At 43.1% G+C, this 25,640-nt stretch overlaps 1 protein-coding gene across 1 annotated transcript in view; it reads right to left on the reverse strand.

The window, feature by feature from the left end:
* The window catches only part of LOC117340479 (mucin-2-like), a 48,303-nt gene extending 27,797 nt beyond the window's left edge, over positions 1–20,506 (reverse strand). Inside the window, exons 1-6 of the mRNA XM_033902242.1 lie at positions 20,431–20,506; positions 20,145–20,277; positions 19,523–19,710; positions 14,247–14,684; positions 3,590–3,728; positions 425–630 (exon numbers count right to left, since the gene is read on the reverse strand). Coding sequence (XP_033758133.1) covers positions 425–630; positions 3,590–3,728; positions 14,247–14,684; positions 19,523–19,710; positions 20,145–20,277; positions 20,431–20,506 — 1,180 coding nt within the window. The remainder of the gene's footprint in view (positions 1–424; positions 631–3,589; positions 3,729–14,246; positions 14,685–19,522; positions 19,711–20,144; positions 20,278–20,430) is intronic.
* Positions 20,507–25,640: the final 5,134 nt, after the last annotated feature.

A 25,640-nucleotide genomic window follows, 5' to 3' on the forward strand; every position in this document is an offset into this window, starting at 1 on the left:
TAGGGTATAACTAAGTTACCCCTTTACTATGTAGGGGTATAACTAAGTTACCCCTTTACTATGTAGAGGTATAACTAAGTTACCCCCTTTACTATGTAGGGGTATAACTAAGTTACCCCCTTTACTATGTAGGGTATAACTAAGTTACCCCCTTTACTATGTAGGGGTATAACTAAATTACCCCTTTACTATAAAGGGGTATAACTAAGTTACCCCTTTACTATGTAGGGGTATAACTAAGTTACCCCTTTACTATGTAGGGTTATAACTAAGTCACCCCTTTACTATGTAGTACAGGCTACCTTACCTTTACTTTGTAGGGGTATAACTAAGTTACCCCTTTACCATGTAGGGGTATAACTAAGTTTTCCCCTTTACTAGGTAGGGGTTTCACCCCTTTACTATGTAGTACAGGCTACCTGACCTTTAGTGGCTGTTGACGTCTGATATATGATGAGGTTGTTGAGGTTGATGTCAGGGACGTTACAGGACAGACTACCTAGTTGGGTTTTACAACAGTAGTGACAGACATTTTTTGTGACGTTGTCCCCGATGCCGATGTTTTTACACACAGGATCATTCTGTTGTCCTATCCAGTACGACCAATAACACCGCGTGTCTGTCTCGCAACTGAAACAATGATGGCTTTTATACACTATATCCCAGTTCCCACATATCTTTTACTCATGAAGTGTTCGTTATATATATTGTATCTTCTCTGTCATTCTAAACAACATCCTTGTTCGATCACTGATACTTTATACAACTGCAGTTTGTAAGTATTCCTGTCATCTCAAACCTCGTAGCTTGCATTGCTGTTATTCGATTTACAATATCTGTTTTGCATTGACAAACTCACGTTTTCTCCACCCTCCCAGCCTATTGACATACTCACGTTTTCTCTACACTCCCAGCCTTTTGACATACTCACGTTTTCTCCACACTTCCAGCCTATTGACATACTCACGTTTTCTACACACTCCCAGCCTATTGACATACTCACGTTTTGTCCACCTTCCCAGCCTATTGACAAACTCACGTTTTCTCTACACTCCCAGCCTTTTGACATACTCACGTTTTCTCCACACCCCAGCCTATTGACATACTCACGTTTTTACCACACTCCCAGCCTTTTGACATACTCACGTTTTTTCCACGCTCCCAGTCTATTGACATACTCACGTTTTGTCAACCCTCCCAGCCTATTGACATACTCACGTTTTCTCCTCACTCCTAGCCTATTGACATACTCACGTTTTGTCGACCCTCCCAGCCTATTGACATACTCACGTTTTCTCCACACTCCTAGCCTATAGACATACTCACGTTTTCTCCACACTCCCAGCCTATTGACATACTCACGTTTTGTCAACCCTCCCAACCTATTGACATACTCACGTTTTTTCCACGCTCCCAGTCTATTGACATACTCACGTTTTGTCAACCCTCCCAGCCTATTGACATACTCACGTTTTCTCCTCACTCCCGGCCTATTGACATACTCACGTTTTGTCAACCCTCCCAACCTATTGACATACTCACGTTTTTTCCACGCTCCCAGTCTATTGACATACTCACGTTTTGTCGACCCTCCCAGCCTATTGACATACTCACGTTTTCTACACACTCCCAACCTATTGACATACTCACGTTTTGTCGACACTCCCAGTCTATTGACATACTCACGTTTTGTCATCCCTCCCAGCCTATAGACATACTCACGTTTTTTCATCCCTCCCAGCCTATAGACATACTCACGTTTTTTCATCCCTCCCAGCCTATTGACATACTCACGTTTTGTCGACCCTCCCAGCCTATTGACATACTCACGTTTTGTCGACACTCCCAGTCTATTGACATACTCACGTTTTGTCATCCCTCCCAGCCTATAGACATACTCACGTTTTTTCATCCCTCCCAGCCTATTGACATACTCACGTTTTCTCCACACTCCCAGCCTATAGACATACTCACGTTTTGTCGACACTCCCAGCCTATTGACATACTCACGTTTTGTCATCCCTCCCAGCCTATTGACATACTCACGTTTTTTCCACACTCCCAGCCTATAGACATACTCACGTTTTCTCCACCCTCCCAGTCTATTGACATACTCACGTTTTCTCCACCTTCCCAGCCTATTGACATACTCACGTTTTCTCAACACTCCCAGCCTATTGACATACTAACGTTTTCTCCAAACTCCCAGCTTATAGACATACTCACGTTTTTTCCACACTCCCAGTCAATTGACATACTCACGTTTTTTCAACACTCCCAGCCTATTGACATACTCACGTTTTCTCCACCCTCCCAGCCTATTGACATACTCACGTTTTCTCCACACTCCCAGTCAATTGACATACTCACGTTTTCTCCACACTCCCAGTCAATTGACATACTCACGTTTTCTCCACCCTCACAGCCTTTTGACATACTCACGTTTTCTCCACACTCCCGGCCTATTGACAAACTCACGTTTTCTCCACACTCCCAACCTATAGCCATACTCACGTTTTCTCCAAACTCCCAGCCTATTGACATACTCACGTTGTCTCCAAACTCCCGGCCTATTGACATACTCACGTTTTCTCCAAACTCCCAGCCTATTGACATACTCACGTTTTCTCCATCCTCCCAGCCTATTGACATACTCACGTTGTCTCCAAACTCCCGGCCTATTGACATACTCACGTTTTCTCCACATTCCCAGCCTTTTGACATACTCACGTTTTCTCCACCCTCCCAGCCTATTGACATACTCACGTTTTTTCCACGCTCCCAGCCTATTGACATACTCACGTTTTTTCCACACTACCAGTCTATTGACATTCTCACGTTTTCTCCAAACTCCCAGCCTATAGACATACTCACATTTTCTCCACCCTCCCAGTCTATTGACATACTCACGTTTTCTCCACCTTCCCAGCCTATTGACATACTCACGTTTTCTCAACACTCCCAGCCTATTGACATACTAACGTCTTCTCCAAACTCCCAGCTTATAGACATACTCACGTTTTCTCCACACTCCCAGCCTATTGACATACTCACGTTTTCTCAACACTCCCAGCCTATTGACATACTCACGTTTTCTCCACCCTCCCAGCCTATTGACATACTCACGTTTTCTCCACACTCCCAGTCAATTGACATACTCACGTTTTCTCCACACTCCCAGTCTATTGACATACTCACGTTTTCTCCACCCTCACAGCCTTTTGACATACTCACGTTTTCTCCACACTCCCGGCCTATTGACAAACTCACGTTTTCTCCACACTCCCAACCTATAGCCATACTCACGTTTTCTCCAAACTCCCAGCCTATTGACATACTCACGTTGTCTCCAAACTCCCGGCCTATTGACATACTCACGTTTTCTCCAAACTCCCAGCCTATTGACATACTCACGTTTTCTCCATCCTCCCAGCCTATTGACATACGTTGTCTCCAAACTCCCAGCCTATTGACATACTCACGTTTTCTCCACCCTCCCAGCCTATTGACATACTCACGTTTTCTCCATCCTCCCAGCCTATTAACATACTCACGTTTTTCGACCCTCCCAGCCTATTGACATACTTACGTTTTTTCCACGCTCCTGGATCCGTTCTCGCTGAACATGATGGTATTCATACACAGGGGTTTAGACGATGGACAGTACTGTTCTTGATCCAGGTAGCAGTTCTCGGACTCAGTTTTACTACATATCTGGCACTTGCTGCCTGTGAATACACAATGTTCATTACAGATTCTTACAGCTAAACAACGTGAGCTTAAGGAGGATGGAAAGGGGAACAAACCAATGAGGACTCAACCTATTGCGGACGAGGAAACTGAAATTGAACAAGGTCAACTCGGTCGTAGTGATCCTGACAGAAACCCTTTGGTTTCTCAATACTGTCCACTTAGGACTACGTGGTTCTATTGAACATAGATTGATGTATTGGGTGGGGGATTTGTGCGTGTTAGGGGAAAATTATCATGAATTTGACGAGAGGCAAGCAAAAACGCGTCAAAGAACAAATCCGAGGGACGTCCGCGCAATGAAACCCGAAATGTGGAGTAATTCAGAGAATCTTGATAGATGTGCGGTAAACACATACAAAATTTACAAGAGTAAAGGACCTGCGAGTTACTGTGAACCAAGTGATCAATTCTACATAGCTACATATACAAAACAGGGAACAATGAAAGGTGATGACAGCTAATAGGTGTAAATGTAGCGAATCAAAGTTATACAAGTTAAAAGGCTCAGATAGCCTTACCTTTATTGTTGTAACTGTAAATACTTCCGTGTTTGTCAATGTCAATTCGGAGCTCGAATGACTGTGACTTATGTACCCTACTGTTTCAAACGCTCTGTGACCAGGATTGGGATTAATTAGAATGAGGCTTCTCGTTCAGAGCGAGACTTCCTGTTCTGACAGGGTATAAAAGGCCGAGAAAATTCTCATTCATGGCCCAGTTCTGAAGACGTGTTCCATACGACCGGTTGGTACTACTAACAGCGGAGGCTTTGGAGTGATACGTGCTAGTATCAGTCTTGGCTCGTGCGTCGCTCTTTTCGACCTGTGCAGGGTTTGGCGAGTGGCGCATGAGCGTACACAAGACGTACGTGTAGTAGGCTATACACGTGTGTGTGTGTGTGTGTGTGTGTGTGTGTGTGTGTGTGTGTATACTGCGCAGCAGCCGTAGGGGTCTTGGCTGGTTAACACCAGCGTACACAGGACGCGGTGCGCAGTGACACAGTTGTCTCCGGGGCAGTTAGTACGACCTGCTCGTGCGTAGTTAGGGTACACTACCGTGCGGAAAATAACGCACAAGCAATAAATTATACTCTCTATATATGTTGTTAGGGCTCATGCGTCGGCTCATGCGTATGTTTAGGGCTCATGCGTCAGGCTAGACGCATGCGTTGTATATAAACAAATCACATAATCATTGTATATATTCCTAATTAAGTATTATAAATTGAGAGAGTGTTGTTAGCTGCTAGGAAAGCAGCTCGTGCTCTATTTAGTTATTTGTTAACACGCCTTATCCCGGAATCAACCGGGTACGACACCCCGTAAACGTTTCAGATTCTGGCGGCAGCGGTGGGATAAGGCAACTGTTTACAAATAGCACACGTTTTCAATTATACATTATGATGGAAGCCGATATAGACCAGGAGATTTGTGAGCTAGACAAGCGGCTAGAGCGAATGCGGGAGGAGAGTTTTAGAATCCGCCAACAGCTCGCCCAGTCGACCCCACTAACGTCCGGCCCAGAGGGGCGCATGAGCACCCGGGATTCCGGGATCGGGTCAAGACCGTTTAGTAGTGTAAACGATACTACAACGAGGAACACCGCAACGGGGACCAAGCCAAAGGTACGACTAGACCTAGGGAGTGATCTGGACCATGAATATCAAGTGGACACACATGATATTGACAGGAATTACAGAGGGACGCATGCGGCCGATGTAAGTTATGCGGCGGATACGCATGCGGCAAGTCCTAATGTGGCAGATACGCATGCTGCCGATTTGAGTTATACACCAAATGCGCATGCGGCAGATACGCATGTGGGCAGTCTGAGAGGCCAGTCTGCTAGTAGGATTACGACACGCAGAAGGCAGCTCCCGAGCTTGGCAGTAGCGCGAGAACAATATACAGGGCAAGACTCACCTGTTACAAGGAGGCAGCTACCTAGAAATATCAAACCTGCTACTTATGACGGAACCGGCTCATGGATAGATTACCGCACGCACTTTGACGCATGCGCTAAACTTAACCGCTGGTCACAGGTGGAAAAGGGTTTATATCTTGCCGTGTCATTACGTGGCCAAGCACAAGGTGTATTGGGTAACCTTCCTACCGACTCCAGAGACCATTATGACGAGCTCGTACGTTCACTGGAACAACGCTTCGCTCCCCCAAACCAGACCGACTTGTACAGAGCGCAGTTAAAGGAGAAGAGGCAAAAGGCGTCCGAATCCTTACCCGAGTTGGGGCAAGCTATAAGAAGATTGACATATTTGGCTTACCCGACGGCGCCAAACGATTTACAGGAAACGTTGGCGAAGGAGCATTTTATAGACGCATTACATGACTCTGAGATGCGCGTGCGCATTAAACAGTCGAGGCCTCGCACGTTCAATGAAACTGTACAGCTGGCTGTGGAGTTAGAGGCGTATAATAAATCGGAGAAAAAGCACCATACGAGAGCAGCCGTTGTTGAGGATGAGAACAAACAGGATCAGACTGACAATATAACGGCGCTCAGTAAGTCCCTAAAAAAGCTCCAGGAGGATATGGAAACTTTAATGGCTACGATGAAGGCCAAACCACAAAGCCAGAAGCAACGTGCGCACGACACACCAAACAAAGCTGGGCCGAATCGTAACACAGACATTCAATGCTTTTTCTGTAAGAAAAATGGCCACATAGCCAGAAACTGCCCGAAAAAGAAACAGAATAAGGAACAGAAAAAGGCGGACGGTAAAACCAATGCACTGCATGGGAAACCTACGCATAAGACAGACGCTGTGAGCCACAGCGCAGGAGTTAGCGCAGCTTGCGACGCCGGCATATACATACAGACAACTATCAAGGGCATGAAAGTGAAGCTTTTAGTAGACACTGGATCTACGGTAACAATAGTTTCAAGATATGTGTTTGACAGGATTAGGGAGGAGGATAGACCTGGCCTGGAAAACATAGATAAGCTGATTAAGACAGCGAATGGCAGCAGATTGGAGGTGGTCGGTGCAGGAGTATTACCATTCTCTCTGGGAGCACGCACTGTAGAAATGACGACTGTGATTGCTGACCTAACTATTGATGGTTTGCTGGGAATATACTTCATGATAGAGCAGGGTTGTATGGTTGACATTGCTCAGGGGTTACTGAGAATGCGCGACATCAACATCCCTTTGCTATTCGAAGGTTCCTACGGCTGTTACCTGGTCGCTGTCTCTGAAAATATCTGTCTTCCCCCAGCCAGTGAAATGATTGTCGTAGGGAATGTTATCGCTGAGAAAAGATCACGTATACCAGGCACATGTGTACTGGAGCCGACAGATAGATTTATCAGCGCGGATAGGGCATTGGTGGCTCGTGCTGCAGTTTCTCCTGCGGCTAATTGGGTTCCTGTAAGACTGATGAATGTTACAGAGGAGCCACAAATGATATACGGAGGAACAATAGTTGGACAGCTCTCACCAGTGGAGCGTATAACCCATAAAACCACTGATCGGACAGCAATGGTGGACACAGCGTACCTGGATGAACAGCTACATCAACTACTTGAGAGGTCTCGTGAGCATTTGACAGGGGATCAGATACAGAAGGCTAAAGCGTTTTTAGCTAAACGAAGGAATCTGTTTGCGTCATCTGACTTGGACCTCGGACGTACACAGCTGGTGAAACACCAGATAAAAACTGGAGATGCGCAGCCGATAAAACAACCATGGCGCAAAGTACCAGTCCATATGACCGGTGAAGTGGACAAGCATGTAGAGGATATGCTACAGAAAAAGGTGATTGAGCCATCTACAGGGCCGTGGTCGTCTGGTATTGTGCTAGTACAAAAGAAAGATAAGACAACACGGTTTTGTGTAGATTACCGCAAACTCAATGCCGTTACCTCCAAGGACGCATATCCACTGCCGAGAATCCAGGAATCGCTTGACCATCTATCAGGTAACGCATGGTTTTCAACACTCGACCTGTTTTCTGGGTACTGGCAAGTGGAACTCGACAAACAAGATAGACCGAAGACAGCCTTCTCTACACGTAAAGGCTTTTTCCAGTTCTGCGTCATGCCTTTCGGTCTCTGCAATGCGCCTGCCACGTTCGAGCGTCTAATGGAACGTGTGCTCGCTGGCCTGCATTATGAGATTTGCCTGATCTACTTGGACGATATTATCGTTGTTGGTAGCACCTTTGAGGACATGATTGAGAACCTTGAGAAAGTGTTTGATCGCCTGGAGGCTGCGGGACTAAAGCTCAAAGCCAAGAAGTGCACACTGTTTTCTAAGCGGGTCGCGTACCTAGGACACATCATTTCAGGAGAAGGGGTATCTACCGACCCCGAGAAGATAGCCAAAGTTAAATATTGGCCCAGACCAACGAATCTGACCGAAGAACAGTCCTTCCTTGGCCTATGCAGCTACTACCGGCGATTTATTCAAGGATTTGCAGCGATTGCGAAACCGCTACATCGGCTCTCGGAGAAGGGCACCAAGTTCAACTGGACAACGGAATGCAGTGACGCATTCAGCAACTTGAAGAACGCACTCATTAAAGCACCAATTCTCGCTTTACCAGACTTCGAGAAAATGTTCATTTTGGACACAGACGCAAGTGGATTTGCCTCAGGAGCAGTTCTATCCCAGGTTTTCGATGGGGAGGAACGACCAATTGCGTATGCCAGCAAAACATTCTCTAAAAGCGAGAGAAAGTATTGTGTTACCAAGCGAGAGTTGCTTGCGGTGGTACAGTATCTAAAACATTTCAGGCATTACTTGTATGGGCGAACCTTCATAGTTAGGACTGATCACAGCTCCCTCCGTTGGCTCACCAACTTTAAAGACCCAGAAGGGCAGCTCGCTCGGTGGATGGAGGTAATCAGTCAATATGATATGAAGGTGGAGCACCGCCCAGGTCCAAAGCATGGGAACGCGGATGCGTTGAGCAGATACCCATGCAAACAATGTGGCTGGACGAACAACCAGGAGAATGCCGCTTCTACCTTGAAGTGCACATCTGATGCGACTGACGTTAAAATGGACGATGTCCATACGATGCTGCAGAGACAGCAGGAGAACAAAGACATTGAACTCGTGCGGAAGTGGTTAGAAATGGGTGAGAAGCCATCCTATAAGGATATCACAGCACACAACTTCTTTGTGAAGTGTTTATGGAGTCAATGGGAATTGCTTTCTATACACCAAGACTTGCTATGTAGAGCTCGGACACCGCCAGGACAAAAATACAGTATACAACAGGTAGTTCTGCCCCTGACGGAGAGAAGAAACATTCTAGAAGGTCTACATGACAACCGCTCTGGTGCGCATCTTGGAGTTAGCAAAACCATGGCAAAAGTAAGACAGAAGTACTTTTGGCCGGGACTTCAAAGAGATGTACAAGCGTACATCGCTGGTTGTGCGGCGTGCACCAAACGGAAAAATCCGTCGAAGACGAAAAAAGCCCCAATGCAAGTGGTACATTCAGGTATGCCCATGGAGAGGATTGCACTCGATATCATGACTGATTTACCAGAAACTGGGGACGGAAACAGGCACATTCTAGTCATATCCGATTACTTCAGTAAATGGACAGAGGCATTTCCTATGCCAGACCTCAAGGCTGAAACCGTTGCTACCATTCTTGTTGAAGAGGTGATAAGTCGTTTCGGAGTTCCTACATACATCCAATCCGACCAAGGAGGACAGTTCGAAGGGAAGGTTTTCAAAGAAATGTGTGATTTGTTACAAATTACAAAAACGAGAACGACTCCCTACCATCCCCAATCAGATGGTATGGTGGAGCGTTTCAACAAAACCTTAGCCATTATGTTGAGCGCATATGTTAAGGATCATCACAGAGATTGGGACCAACACATTCCATATGTTATGATGGCGTATCGCTCATCAGCCCACGAGACTACAGGATGCTCGCCAAATCTGATGATGCTCGGGCGAGAAACGAGCACCCCGCTGGATATTGCGTATGAGCTTCCCAACCCACTGAAGAAACAATACAACACCATATGGGCATGGGAGTTACAGGAACGCTTGGAAGAAGCGCACACGCATGCGAGGAAACGCATAGCTGGAGCAATTCAACGACAGAAGCGATATCATGATCGATCTGTCTCATGGGGAAAGTTTAGAGCTGGCGACGAAGTGTTTGCGTACTTCCCTATCAAGAAGGTTGGAACCAGCAAGAAGTTCACTTCATTTTGGAGAGGTCCTTATCAAGTATTGAGAAAGGTCTCAGAAGTCTTATATGAAGTAGACTGTGGTCTCAGAGGAAAACCACAAGTCGTCCATTGTGACCGCATGCGTCCCCATACAAGACAGGTATTGCGGGTCGAGGAATCCAGCAGTAATCAGCATGAGGAAGTAGATCCCTCGGGTGAAGAGCAAGAGGATGTAGAAATTCCTGAAGCTGAAGCAGTCAATACTGACGAAGAATCAACTGCGGAGTCAGAGGATGCGGTCCAAGACAAAGAATCCAGACCAGTTAGGTCTAGGAAGCGTCCTGGTAGATTCAAGGATCACTATGTTGAATTCAAGGGCTAGATGATCAATGCTACACAATGTAAATAAATGTAAATTAGTTTAATTCTGTTGTTCATTAATTATTGTCGAACTCGAGACGAGTATCATCGGAGACGTGGGTAGTGTAGCGAATCAAAGTTATACAAGTTAGAAGGCTCAGATAGCCTTACCTTTATTGTTGTAACTGTAAATACTTCCGTGTTTGTCAATGTCAATTCGGAGCTCGAATGACTGTGACGTATGTACCCTACTGTTTCAAACGCTCTGTGACCAGGATTGGGATTAATTAGAATGAGGCTTCTCGTTCAGAGCGAGACTTCCTGTTCTGACAGGGTATAAAAGGCCGAGAAAATTCTCATTCATGGCCCAGTTCTGAACACGTGTTCCATACGACCGGTTGGTACTACTAACAGCGGAGGCTTTGGAGTGATACGTGCTAGTATCAGTCTTGGCTCGTGCGTCGCTCTTTTCGACCTGTGCAGGGTTTGGCGAGTGGCGCATGAGCGTACACAAGACGTACGTGTAGTAGGCTATACACGTGTGTGTGTGTGTGTGTGTGTATACTGCGCAGCAGCCGTAGGGGTCTTGGCTGGTTAACACCAGCGTACACAGGACGCGGTGCGCAGTGACACAGTTGTCTCCGGGGCAGTTAGTACGACCTGCTCGTGCGTAGTTAGGGTACACTACCGTGCGGAAAATAACGCACAAGCAATAAATTATACTCTCTATATATGTTGTTAGGGCTCATGCGTCGGCTCATGCGTATGTTTAGGGCTCATGCGTCAGGCTAGACGCATGCGTTGTATATAAACAAATCACATAATCATTGTATATATTCCTAATTAAGTATTATAAATTGAGAGAGTGTTGTTAGCTGCTAGGAAAGCAGCTCGTGCTCTATTTAGTTATTTGTTAACACGCCTTATCCCGGAATCAACCGGGTACGACACCCCGTAAACGTTACATAAACACCCCAAACAAAATGAAGATATTGGCAATGGTTGCAGGTCTCCCGAGGGATAAAAATAGCTATCGAAACACAAGTGCCCGCAAGCATCTAGTTCTAAAGTTTAATTACCAAAACATCCCTTCAAATCAAATAATACAGATTACAGGACATCAGTGGTTACAATTACAGCCATGTTAAGGGCCATCTATATAGCAGAATAATGGTTAATTAAAACAAGAGTAAATATCTAAAGATTTGCACAAAAACAGTCATGTAATATGCCAAAATGTTTGTTTGGACAGCAGTTTCTTACAATCACGAATAATTTGCTGTAGATGCTATCAGTTTCTTCTATAGTGTAACTTTGTGGTAAGATGTAGCATGGAATTGTTCTAAGTCACGCAAATTATCAAACCTGAAAAATAACCATGCTGTTATGTTCACAAGTGTCTATATAGCACAGGGTAGGAGCATTTGTTTGACCGGATTTTACTTTATATACCTATAAACGCTTATTTTGTGTTGGACATTGAAATGCAAATGACGGATTTGAATAATATTACACAAATATGGCACATAGGCATTTCAATCAATAAAATGCTCCTATATCATACTTTTAAGACATCTGATCTTAGTAAGATTGTTTATTTTTTTGTTTGTTTTTGTTTAACGTCCTATTAACAGCCAGGGTCATTTAAGGACGTGCCAGGTTTTGGAGGTGGAGGAAAGCCGGAGTACCCGGAGAAAAACCACCGGCCTACGGTCAGTACCTGGCAACTGCCCCACGTAGGTTTGGAACTAGCAACCCAGAGGTGGAGGGCTAGTGTTAAAGTATCGGGACACCTTAACCACTCGGCCACCGCGGCCCCTGTAAGAAGGACCTTTTTAAGTCAATTTGTTAAACTGGTCGACTTTGTGGCCATTTTCAGAAATAGGCCTATTTTACCCCAAACTCAACGGTTGAACATTTTTTTTCTAAAAGCAGTCTTCTTGTCATTTCTAGAGTTCTTTATGGTGTCTAATAAAAGCATTTTTGACGTTTGAAATGCCTCCTTATATGCCATATATTTGTGATATAATTAACGACCGCCATTTGCATTTCCAGGTCAAAATAAAAACAGAGGGTTTATACATATAATAAAGTCAAATATGGTCAAACCAATGCTCCTATTTTGTGCTTTAGACACTTGTGAGCAAAACGACATGGTTAGTTTGTGTAATATATGCGATACATGTGAGCTAATTATGTCCCCCTGAAACATGCATTTTTCGTATGTTTTGTTGAAATTTACAAACATCTTAACAAATTACATGTCAAGAGCAAGTCCCACGCATCAAGGTATATCTGGTAAATTCCACCATAGAAGCAATTGGTAGGTTTGTAAAATATCACTGTTTTCACTGGATTTGCTGTTTAGATGCCCCCTAACGACACGAAGCACAAGAACATATCTAGGATTCTCTCCAACGCAAAGGTTATACAAAACACGTTAACTGTCATCGACAAACACGTGTAACGTTTACACAAAACACGCTAACACTGCCATCGACAAACACGTGTAACGTTTACACAAAACACGCTAACACTGTTATCGACAAACACGTGTCACGTTTACACAAAACACGCTAACACTGTTATCGACAAACACGTGTAACGTTTACACAAAACACGCTAACACTGTTATCGACAAACACGTGTAACGTTTACACAAAACACGCTAACACTGTTATCGACAAACACGTGTAACGTTTACACATCCAAAACACTGCCAACAAATCGGCCTCAATACAATGTTCTGTAGAAACAGCCTTGGTGGAACATTCAACATCACTGTCAACTTCCACGAGGATGGTTGTTTACGACAGCGACAGTGGATAAACTTGTGCAGTGAGACCTCCATAATCGCGCCAAGTGACGTCACAACAGCGTCACATCAAAAACTGGTCAAACTTGATTATTTTCTTCGTAGTTTCAAATCACTAGGGACAATTCATCGATTAAAATTAAGTGGGAAAAAAAGAAAGTTTGTTTGAGGGACTGTATTTAACTAGAACTGTCGCCAAAATGGCTGACTAATACCCCCGCAATCTGCACGAGTCAATGGTGAATTGGAATTGTTAATTAGAGGCTAACTAAGATAACCCAGTGATATAGTGACCAGTTGCCATAGCAACCATAATTCAGAGAAAAAGAAAGTGAGATGCACATCTACACATGGTTCTCTATATTTGTGTGAAGTTTCATTGAAATCGGCCCTTCGGTTTAGGAGAAGTTGTCCGGACAAACTTAAAGTTATGGTTCTTATCGGAAAACCTGTTTATAGTGACCAGTTGCTATAGCAATCATAATTTTGAGAAAAAAGAAATTGGCATGCACATCTACACATGGTCCTCTATATTTGTGTGAAGTTTCATTGAAATCGGCCCTTCGGTTTAGGAGGAGTTGTCCGGACAAACTTAAAGTTAGGGTTCTTATCAGAAAAAAACCTGTTTATAGTGACCAGTTGCCATAGCAACCATAATTTTGAGAAAAAAGAAAGTGGCATGCACATCTACACATGGTCCTCTATATTTGTGTGAAGTTTCATTGGAATCGGCCCATCAGTTTAGGAGGAGTTGTGACGTCTACAGACAGACGGACAGACGGACGGACGGACAACCTGATTCCAGTATACCCCCCTAGCTTCGTTGCGGGGGTATAATAAAATTAATTAATTTCAAGAGTCAACTGTGTAGGACTGTTTCTTCTCTCGCCGGTATAAATGACCTACTTCGAGTGATTTGGTGATTTGGTTGCAACATTGAAATCAGTTGGTGATGTGACGACAAAGAGAAGCTCAGTTTTTTATGGGGAACGATGAAAAAAAGTCAAATCATAAAAATAATCCGTCATTCATTTCCCTTCATATTAGATGTATGATACTCGTTTATATTCAAAAGTCGTATCATAAATCTAATGTGTAGGGAAACTAATGACAAATCCAATATATATTGTAATAGTGCATACTATGTTATACATACCTCTCGGCATTACTGTGGTCGTACTTGTAGACAAGGGAGTAGTTGTCGGTGTTGTTGTTGTGGTTGGTGTTGTTGTCGTTGTCGGTGTCGTTGTTGTTGTTGTCGTCGGAGTGGTCGTTGTTGTCGTAGTTGGAGTGGTCGTTGTTGTTGTCGTCGGAGTGGTCGTTGTTGTCGTCGGAGTGGTCGTTGTTGTCGTCGGAGTGGTCGTTGTTGTCGTAGTTGGAGTGGTCGTTGTTGTCGTCGGTGGAGTGGTCGTTGTTGTCGTCGGAGTGGTCGTTGTTGTTGTCGTCGGAGTTGTCGTCGTTGTCGTAGTTGGAGTGGTCGTTGTTGTCGTAGTTGGAGTTGTCGTTGTTGTTGTCGTCGGAGTTGTCGTTGTTGTCGTTGGTGTTGTTGTCGTTGGTTTTGCAGTTGGCGCAACCGTCACTACTCCTGGGTGGCCTGGAGTCAAATTTTGAGAGAGTCAGAACAAAAGTATGTATCATCAATAAACACAAAAAAAGATTAAATTGTAGGAGACATTTTACCAATGCCTTAATGAATACAAGAAATACCATCTATATAGAGAAGTAATAGTTGTTTTGGCTCTGAACTAACCTCAAGAAACTGTATCGGAGAGATTTCTATCTTTCTATCTCCAAAACGCTATGTTGTTGACTTACCTCCAAACAGTTGACTGATCCTTACCTCCAAACACTATATCGGGGACGTTGACTGTTACTTACCCCCAAACACTATATAGGGGACGTTGGACTGATCCTTACCCCCAAACACTATATCGGGGATGTTGACTGTTCCTTACCTCCAAACACTATATCGGGGACGTTGACTGTTCCTTACCTCCAAACACTATATCGGGGATGTTGACTGGTCCTTACCTCCAAACACTATATCGGGGACGTTGACTGTTACTTACCTCCAAACACTATATCGGGGACGTTGACTGTTACTTACCTCCAAACACTATATCGGGAGACGTTGACTGTTCCTTACCTCCAAACACTATATCGGGGATGTTGACTGGTCCTTACCTCCAAACACTATATCGGGGATGTTGACTGTTCCTTACCTCCAAACACTATATCGGGGACGTTGACTGTTCCTTACCTCCAAACACTATATCGGGGATGTTGACTGTTCCTTACCTCCAAACACTATATCGGGGACGTTGACTGTTACTTACCTCCAAACACTATATCGGGACGTTGACTGTTCCTTACCTCCAAACACTATATCGGGGACGTTGACTGTTCCTTACCTCCAAACACTATATCGGGGACGTTGACTGTTACTTACCTCCAAACACTATATCGGGGATGTTGACTGTTACTTACCTCCAAACACTATATCGGGGATGTTGACTGTTACTTACCTCCAAACACTATATCGGGGACGTTGACTGTTCCTTACCTCCAAACACTATATCGGGGATGTTGACTGGTACTTACCTCCAAACACTATATCGGGGACGTTGACTGTTCCTTACCTCCAAACACTATATCGGGGACGTTGACTGTTCCTTACCTCCAAACACTATATCGGGGATGTTACTGTTACTTACCTCCAAACACTATATCGGGGATGTTGACTGTTCCTTACCTCCAAACACTATATCGGGGACGTTGACTGTTCCTTACCTCCAAACACTATATCGGGGACGTTCACTGTTCCTTACCTCCAAACACTATATCGGGGACGTTGACTGTTCCTTACCTCCAAACACTATATCGGGGACGTTGACTGGTCCTTACCCCCAAACACTATATCGGGGATGTTGACTGTTACTTACCTCCAAACACTATATCGGGGACGTTGACTGTTCCTTACCTCCAAACACTATATCGGGGATGTTGACTGTTCCTTACCTCCAAACACTATATCGGGGACGTTGACTGTTCCTTACCCCCCAAACACTATATCGGGGATGTTGACTGTTCCTTACCTCCAAACACTATATCGGGGATGTTGACTGTTCCTTACCTCCAAACACTATATCGGGGATGTTGACTGTTCCTTACCTCCAAACACTATATCGGGGACGTTGACTGTTCCTTACCTCCAAACACTATATCGGGGATGTTGACTGTTCCTTACCTCCAAACACTATATCGGGGACGTTGACTGTTACTTACCTCCAAACACTATATCGGGGACGTTGACTGTTCCTTACCTCCAAACACTATATCGGGGACGTTGACTGTTCCTTACCTCCAAACACTATATCGGGGACGTTGACTGTTCCTTACCTCCAAACACTATATCGGGGACGTTGACTGTTCCTTACCTCCAAACACTATATCGGGGACGTTGACTGTTCCTTACCTCCAAACACTATATCGGGGACGTTGACTGTTCCTTACCTCCAAACACTATATCGGGGACGTTGACTGTTCCTTACCTCCAAACACTATATCGGGGACGTTGACTGTTCCTTACCTCCAAACACTATATCGGGGACGTTGACTGTTCCTTACCTCCAAACACTATATCGGGGACGTTGACTGTTCCTTACCTCCAAACACTATATCGGGGACGTTGACTGTTCCTTACCTCCAAACACTATATCGGGGACGTTGACTGTTCCTTACCTCCAAACACTATATCGGGGACGTTGACTGTTCCTTACCTCCAAACACTATATCGGGGACGTTGACTGTTCCTTACCTCCAAACACTATATCGGGGACGTTGACTGTTCCTTACCTCCAAACACTATATCGGGGACGTTGACTGTTCCTTACCTCCAAACACTATATCGGGGACGTTGACTGTTCCTTACCTCCAAACACTATATCGGGGACGTTGACTGTTCCTTACCTCCAAACACTATATCGGGGACGTTGACTGTTCCTTACCTCCAAACACTATATCGGGGACGTTGACTGTTCCTTACCTCCAAACACTATATCGGGGACGTTGACTGTTCCTTACCTCCAAACACTATATCGGGGACGTTGACTGTTCCTTACCTCCAAACACTATATCGGGGACGTTGACTGTTCCTTACCTCCAAACACTATATCGGGGACGTTGACTGTTCCTTACCTCCAAACACTATATCGGGGATGTTGACTGTTCCTTACCTCCAAACACTATATCGGGGACGTTGACTGTTCCTTACCTCCAAACACTATATCGGGGATGTTGACTGTTCCTTACCTCCAAACACTATATCGGGGACGTTGACTGTTCCTTACCTCCAAACACTATATCGGGGGGGACTGTCTCTCCAACACTATATCGGGGACGTTGACTGTTCCTTACCTCCAAACACTATATCGGGGACTGTTGACTGTTCCTTACCTCCAAACACTATATCGGGGACGTTGACTGTTCCTTACCTCCAAACACTATATCGGGGACGTTGACTGTTCCTTACCTCCAAACACTATATCGGGGACGTTGACTGTTCCTTACCTCCAAACACTATATCGGGGACGTTGACTGTTCCTTACCTCCAAACACTATATCGGGGACGTTGACTGTTCCTTACCTCCAAACACTATATCGGGGATGTTGACTGTTCCTTACCTCCAAACACTATATCGGGGACGTTGACTGTTCCTTACCTCCAAACACTATATCGGGGACGTTGACTGTTCCTTACCTCCAAACACTATATCGGGGACTGTTGACTGTTCCTTACCTCCAAACACTATATCGGGGATGTTGACTGTTCCTTACCTCCAAACACTATATCGGGGACGTTGACTGTTCCTTACCTCCAAACACTATATCGGGGATGTTGACTGTTCCTTACCTCCAAACACTATATCGGGGATGTTGACTGTTCCTTACCTCCAAACACTATATCGGGGACGTTGACTGGTCCTTACCTCCAAACACTATATCGGGGATGTTGACTGGTCCTTACCTCCAAACACTATATCGGGGATGTTGACTGTTCCTTACCTCCAAACACTATATCGGGGATGTTGACTGTTCCTTACCTCCAAACACTATATCGGGGACGTTGACTGTTCCTTACCTCCAAACACTATATCGGGGACGTTGACTGTTCCTTACCTCCAAACACTATATCGGGGACGTTGACCAGTCCTTACCTCCAAACACTATATCGGGGACGTTGACTGTTCCTTACCTCCAAACACTATATCGGGGACGTTGACTGGTCCTTACCTCCAAACACTATATCGGGGACGTTGACTGTTCCTTACCTCCAAACACTATATCGGGGACGTTGACTGTTCCTTACCTCCAAACACTATATCGGGGATGTTGACTGTTCCTTACCTCCAAACACTATATCGGGGACGTTGACTGTTCCTTACCTCCAAACACTATATCGGGGACGTTGACTGTTCCTTACCTCCAAACACTATATCGGGGACGTTGACTGTTCCTTACCTCCAAAACACTATATCGGGGATGTTGACTGTTACTTACCTCCAAACACTATATCGGGGACGTTGACTGTTCCTTACCTCCAAACACTATATCGGGGATGTTGACTGGTCCTTACCTCCAAACACTATATCGGGGATGTTGACTGTTCCTTACCTCCAAACACTATATCGGGGACGTTGACTGTTCCTTACCTCCAAACACTATATCGGGGACGTTGACTGTTCCTTACCTCCAAACACTATATCGGGGACGTTGACTGTTCCTTACCTCCAAACACTATATCGGGGACGTTGACTGTCCTTACCTCCAAACACTATATCGGGGACGTTGACTGTTCCTTACCTCCAAACACTATATCGGGGATGTTGACTGTTACTTACCTCCAAACACTATATCGGGGACGTTGACTGTTCCTTACCTCCAAACACTATATCGGGGACGTTGACTGTTCCTTACCTCCAAACACTATATCGGGGATGTTGACTGTTCCTTACCTCCAAACACTATATCGGGGACGTTGACTGTTCCTTACCTCCAAACACTATATCGGGGACGTTGACCGGTCCTTACCTCCAAACACTATATCGGGGACGTTGACTGTTCCTTACCTCCAAACACTATATCGGGGATGTTGACTGGTCCTTACCTCCAAACACTATATCGGGGACGTTGACTGTTACTTACCTCCAAACACTATATCGGGGATGTTGACTGTTCCTTACCTCCAAACACTATATCGGGGATGTTGACTGGTCCTTACCTCCAAACACTATATCGGGGATGTTGACTGTTCCTTACCTCCAAACACTATATCGGGGACGTTGACTGTTCCTTACCTCCAAACACTATATCGGGGACGTTGACTGTTCCTTACCTCCAAACACTATATCGGGGATGTTGACTGTTCCTTACCTCCAAACACTATATCGGGGACGTTGACCGGAAAGTTCTCGTTACAGAGTTGCTGTTCTGGTCTACAGTTCCAGGAAATACAACAGTCGTAACAGACAGTCCCGGCCGGAGGGTGGGCGTTCCGACAAACTGGGTTACTGACACTGCTGAGGGCGATATTGGCGCGACACTCTGCTTCACTGGCATACCTGATAGTGACATCGTGTCAGCCAATCAACGGACGGAAATAAATAGATCATGTTGTATATACAGACTGTATACTAATTATGAAACTCGTTATATTCTATACACACAATGGAAGCTTACACTCTCGTACTTCGTTTCATAAGCAAACACACAGCATTATTGTGTACTTTGTCATGACTCCTAAATCACAATGATCAATCACGTTTTGTTTGATGCTGCCTTATATCGGGGACATGATATAAAGAATACTTTCGTACTGATGGTCAACTGTATGTACAATGTAGGTATATTTTCTCCAATGATTCAAATGATCATGTAGCAATCCCCAATCGGGTATACTTTATCCCTCTGTTATCTGCTGGAGTGTATAACTCAATTACTTTGAAAATGTCAGACAGTGATTTCCAAATCAGATACAATCTTTTGGTGAACTTACCCTTTCTGAACAGTGACCTGCCCGCCCGCCCGGTAGGTGGACTTCCTAAAGCAGAACGGATGTCTAACTGAGTATTCGCTGTTTCCACAGACTTGGTCGACTCTGTTCGCCTCACATAATCCACACAAACTAACTGCAAAGAAAAACGAGATATTTTATCTAAGATCAAAGGAAAAAGATTGGGATCAATTAAAAAGAGCTTAGCTACATACAAATGCTCTCAAGAACAGTGAAACATAACTAATGAAGATTATTTTGGAAAAGTTGGGGAATAGGAAAAACTAACATCTTTCCTGATTACACAAAGCTAGGGATACTATTGTATCCTTCGACCAATTAAAAACAAGGAAACCCGGAACCATCATACAAGGTTACCTGTTTCAATAATACCGTATTAATATAAACAAGGGGACCCACTACCATCATACAAGGTAACCTGTTACAATAATACCGTATTTATATAAACAAGGGGACCCACTACTATCATACAAGGTTACCTGTGACAATAATACCGTATTTAAATAAACAAGGGGACCCACTACTATCATACAATGTAACCTGTTACAATAATACCGTATTTATATAAACAAGGGAACCCACTACCATCATACACGGTAACCTGTAACAATAATACCGTATTTATATAAACAAGGGAACCCACTACCATCATACAAGGTAACCTGTTACAATAATACCGTATTTATATAAACAAGGGAACCCACTACCATCATACAAGGTAACCTGTTACAATAATACCGTATTTATATAAACAAGGGAACCCACTACCATCATACAAGGTAACCTGTAACAATAATACCGTATTTATATAAACAAGGGAACCCACTACCATCATACACGGTAACCTGTTACAATAATACCGTATTTATATAAACAAGGGGACCCACTACTATCATACAAGGTAATCTGTTACAATAATACCGTATTTATATAAACAAGGGGACCCACTACCATCATACACGGTAACCTGTTACTATAATACCGTATTTATATAAACAAGGGAACCCACTGCCATCATACAAGGTAACCTGTAACAATAATACCGTATTTATATAAACAAGGGGACCCACTACCATCATACAAGGTAACCTGTTACAATAATACCGTATTTATATAAACAAGGGAACCCACTACCATCATACAAGGTAACCTGTAACAATAATACCGTATTTATACAAACAAGGGAACCCACTACCATCATACACGGTAACCTGTAACAATAATACCGTATTTATATAAACAAGGGGACCCACTACTATCATACACTGTAACCTGTAACAATAATACCGTATTTATATAAACAAGGGAACCCACTACCATCATACACGGTAACCTGTAACAATAATACCGTATTTATATAAACAAGGGGACCCACTACTATCATACAAGGTAACCTGTTACAATAATACCGTATTTATATAAACAAGGGGACCCATTACCATCACACACGGTAACCTGTTACTATAATACCGTATTTATTCAAACGCCTTGGCAGGTGGACCTGATACTTACATTTGGGCTGTGGGCAGGACTGCCTGGAATATTTTACTGAAAAAATAAAATGTAAGTAAGACTTTAAAAAATGTTTTCCCGCAAAACGCCAATACAGGAAACATATATTGTTGGGATAATTTTGTACTATATCTAACCTGTACATTTTATAAACAATTGATCGTAGGATGACTAAGTGAGATTTATTATTACGCTTAAAGTCCATCTGTGTATAAGGGTATGTAAGCGTACTATATTGCTGCTTCATCATTAGGAACCAAACAAGTGGTTTTGTCTCAGGCCACAATGACATTCATGAAGATATCTGGATCAAATCTGTCTGACATTCGAGTGGTGAGGAACTGAGCCAGTTCTTACTCTCTGATCTCACTAGAACTTATGTCTTGGATTTGGTTTGGTATAATTTTTTCAATTTCATTTACAGATAGGACAGTAAGTTTTGGAATCTGGATGGTAATATCTCGAACCTTCAGTACAACATGTTACACAATGAACACACTCAGACCCCATACAACATGTTACACAATGAACACACTCAGACCCCATACAACATGTTACACAATGAACACACTCAGAGACCCCATACAACATGTTACACAATGAACACACTCAGAGACCCCATACAACATGTTACACAATGAACACACTCAGAGACCCCATACAACATGTTACACAATGAACACACTCAGAGACCCCATACAACATGTTACACAATGAACACACTCAGAGACCCCATACAACATGTTACACAATGAACACACTCAGAGACCCCATACAACATGTTACACAATGAACACACTCAGAGACCCCATACAACATGTTACACAATGAACACACTCAGAGACCCCATACAACATGTTACACAATGAACACACTCAGAGACCCCATACAACATGTTACACAATGAACACACTCAGAGACCCCATACAACATGTTACACAATGAACACACTCAGAGATCCCATACAACATGTTACACAATGAACACACTCAGAGACCCCATACAACATGTTACACAATGAACACACTCAGAGACCCCATACAACATGTTACACAATGAACACACTCAGAGATCCCATACAACACAAACACGCCACGCAAGGAAGCACCTCACTGAGCACGTCAGCACGAAACGTATTTGTTGGATCTTGGTCAAACATCGATGACCATGGTTGAAGACCATTGGTCAGTTCCGAATTCCACAGTAAATCCTTAAAGTGAAATAAAGAGGATTTCATCGGTATGAGAGGAGAAGTCAGATGACTAGACAGGAATATTGCCGGGAAACATATCAGAAATGTACTGCAAATTTACCGATTTCGTCACAAATCAATATATCCCAAAACACAAACCTAATGACCATCACGGAAACAAAAAGGATAACATGTCACTAAAAGAGTCGATTCTGAAGAAAATTAACAAAAAACACAGAGCATGGCAGCGCTACATGGAAACTAAAACTGAAAAGAAAAAAAATATGTAATATGCGAAAATGAGAAATCAGCTGAAATGGGAAGTCAGAAAATCAAAAAGAGAACATGAGAAAAAAACTGCTGAGGACATTAAAAAACAACCTTAGAAATTTTAGAAACATGTTAATCCCTATTAAAACTAGAATAGCGGAAATCAAGGCTCAAGATCAGAGCTAGAAAATACAGACCAGTCAGTTTAACCAACATAGTTAGAAAGACAATAGAAAAACTAGTAAGGGATAGTATAGTGAATCACATGAACCATTAGGATTTGTCTCCGGGAGATCTACACAATTGCAGCTGCTAATAGTTTTGGAAGAATGGACAGAAATAATTGATTTAGGCGGCCAAATAGATGTTGTATACATGGATTTCATGAAAGCGTTTGACAAAGCTCCACATCGTAGACTACTAAAGAAACTCCCAGGATATGGAGTTAATGACGTGGTCACCAACTGGATAAGGGATTTCCTCAGTAACAGATGTCAAAGAGTTTTATTTAATGGTAAATCATCAAAGACATGCCCTGTAGTAGGCGACATTCCTCAATTAAGCATTCTTGGACCATTTTATTTGTAGTTTATATTACTGATTTACCCGAAATCCAAAAATCTAAATTTCCCCTTTTTGCAGATGATACAAAGTTATACCGAAAGATCAGAGATAGCAATGATAAAGACACTTTGCAAAACGATTTGATACATTTGAACAATGATCAGCAAAATGGCTACTTAAAGTCCACCCTAACAAATGCAAAGTGCTACTAGTAGTAGTATCAAATAACTCCAAAGAGAAAAGATTTTATTTCATGTCGGGAACAATGGATGAACAAATAGAACTCGAAAACATAACATTTGAAAAGGACATTGGAGTAACGGTAGATGAAGATTTTAATTTTAGAACCCAGATCCAGTTAGGAGTAAATAAAGCCAATAGTATTCTAGGACTGATTAGAAGAACATTAATTTTACATATCAAGATTGAAAAAAAAATCAAACTCTTGTTCAAGGCACTAGTAAGACCCCACCTGGAATATGCCTCGAGTGTTTGGAGTCCTTATGAGAAGAGGGGTATTGAACTGATAGAGAATGTCCAAAGGAGGGTCACAAAACTCATACCGGGTTTCAAAATCCTGAAAGTTTGCAAAGACTAAAACTGCCAACTCTGCACTATCCTCATCTCAAGTAGGTGACATTTATCAATCGTGCCTCACTCTGATATACAGAATATTATTGTTTGGTGAAGGAATGTATTGTTTGGTGAAGGAATGTATTGTTTGGTGAAGGAATGTATTGATTGGTGAAGGAATGTATTGATTGGTGAAGGAATGTATTGTTTGGTGAAGGAATGTTTTGTTTAGTGAAGGAATGTATTGTTTGGTGAAGGAATGTTTTGTTTGGTGAAGGAATGTATTGTTTGGTGAAGGAATGTATTGTTTGCTGAAGGAATGTATTGTTTGGTGAAGGAATGTTTTGTTTGGTGAAGGAATGTATTGTTTGGTGAAGGAATGTTTTGTTTGGTGAAGGAATGTTTGTTTGGTGAAGGAATGTATTGTTTGGTGAAGGAATGTATTGTTTGGTGAAGGAATGTTTTGTTTGGTGAAGGAATGTATTGTTTGGTGAAGGAATGTATTGTTTGGTGAAGGAATGTATTGTTTGGTGAAGGAATGTACTGTTTGGTGAAGGAATGTATTGTTTGGTGAAGGAATGTATTGTTTGGTGAAGGAATGTATTGTTTGGTGAAGGAATGTATTGTTTGGTGAAGGAATGTATTGTTTGGTGAAGGAATGTATTCATTCACAGAGCTTATCATATATAAAGCAAAGGAGAAGAAGCATTCTGATCGACCAGGAATCCTCTATAACTCTGGTATATATGATTAGCTGATACTTTCAACTACTTTGATTTATGTGAAGCAAACACTATTTTGGAGAACACCTCTGTTCTCTTGACCCTCAAGATAACACATGTATTTATTCATCCAGACATGCTTACAGTGTGAAACAAAAAGTCAGAATCCTACCAGCTATACATTTTGGACACTGTTACACATTTGTAAAACAAGCGCCAGCAAAGTCATCACATACATATATATATATACCTACAAACAAACGGACTAATATTATACTCCAAACTCTTAACATCATTTGGAACACAAACGCTGCGGTTAGGAATCTGTTGCTTCAGACATTGGGAATGTTAAAGCTACAACACAGCAATACAAACAACAAACGTTCGAAAGACACGGAAACTGATAACATCAACATCGGTATTCCTTACATAACAGATAAGTAGACCAGAAAATCACAATCGTTTAAATATAAATCCCCACTTCCACACCAACTGAAGAGCATTGCTCCAGGTATTCGACTCAACCGAAATAGCAAAAAGCTTAGAGATTTTGTTTAAACAAGAATGGTGTTGATCATGTGAGGCTGTGTTACCAGTCCTAACCATACTAACGAAGGCAGTGGGACTCTGTACTGAAATATCAAA

The sequence above is a fragment of the Pecten maximus genome, chromosome 2, assembly GCF_902652985.1.
Source record: "Pecten maximus chromosome 2, xPecMax1.1, whole genome shotgun sequence".
NCBI lineage: Eukaryota > Metazoa > Mollusca > Bivalvia > Pectinida > Pectinidae > Pecten > Pecten maximus.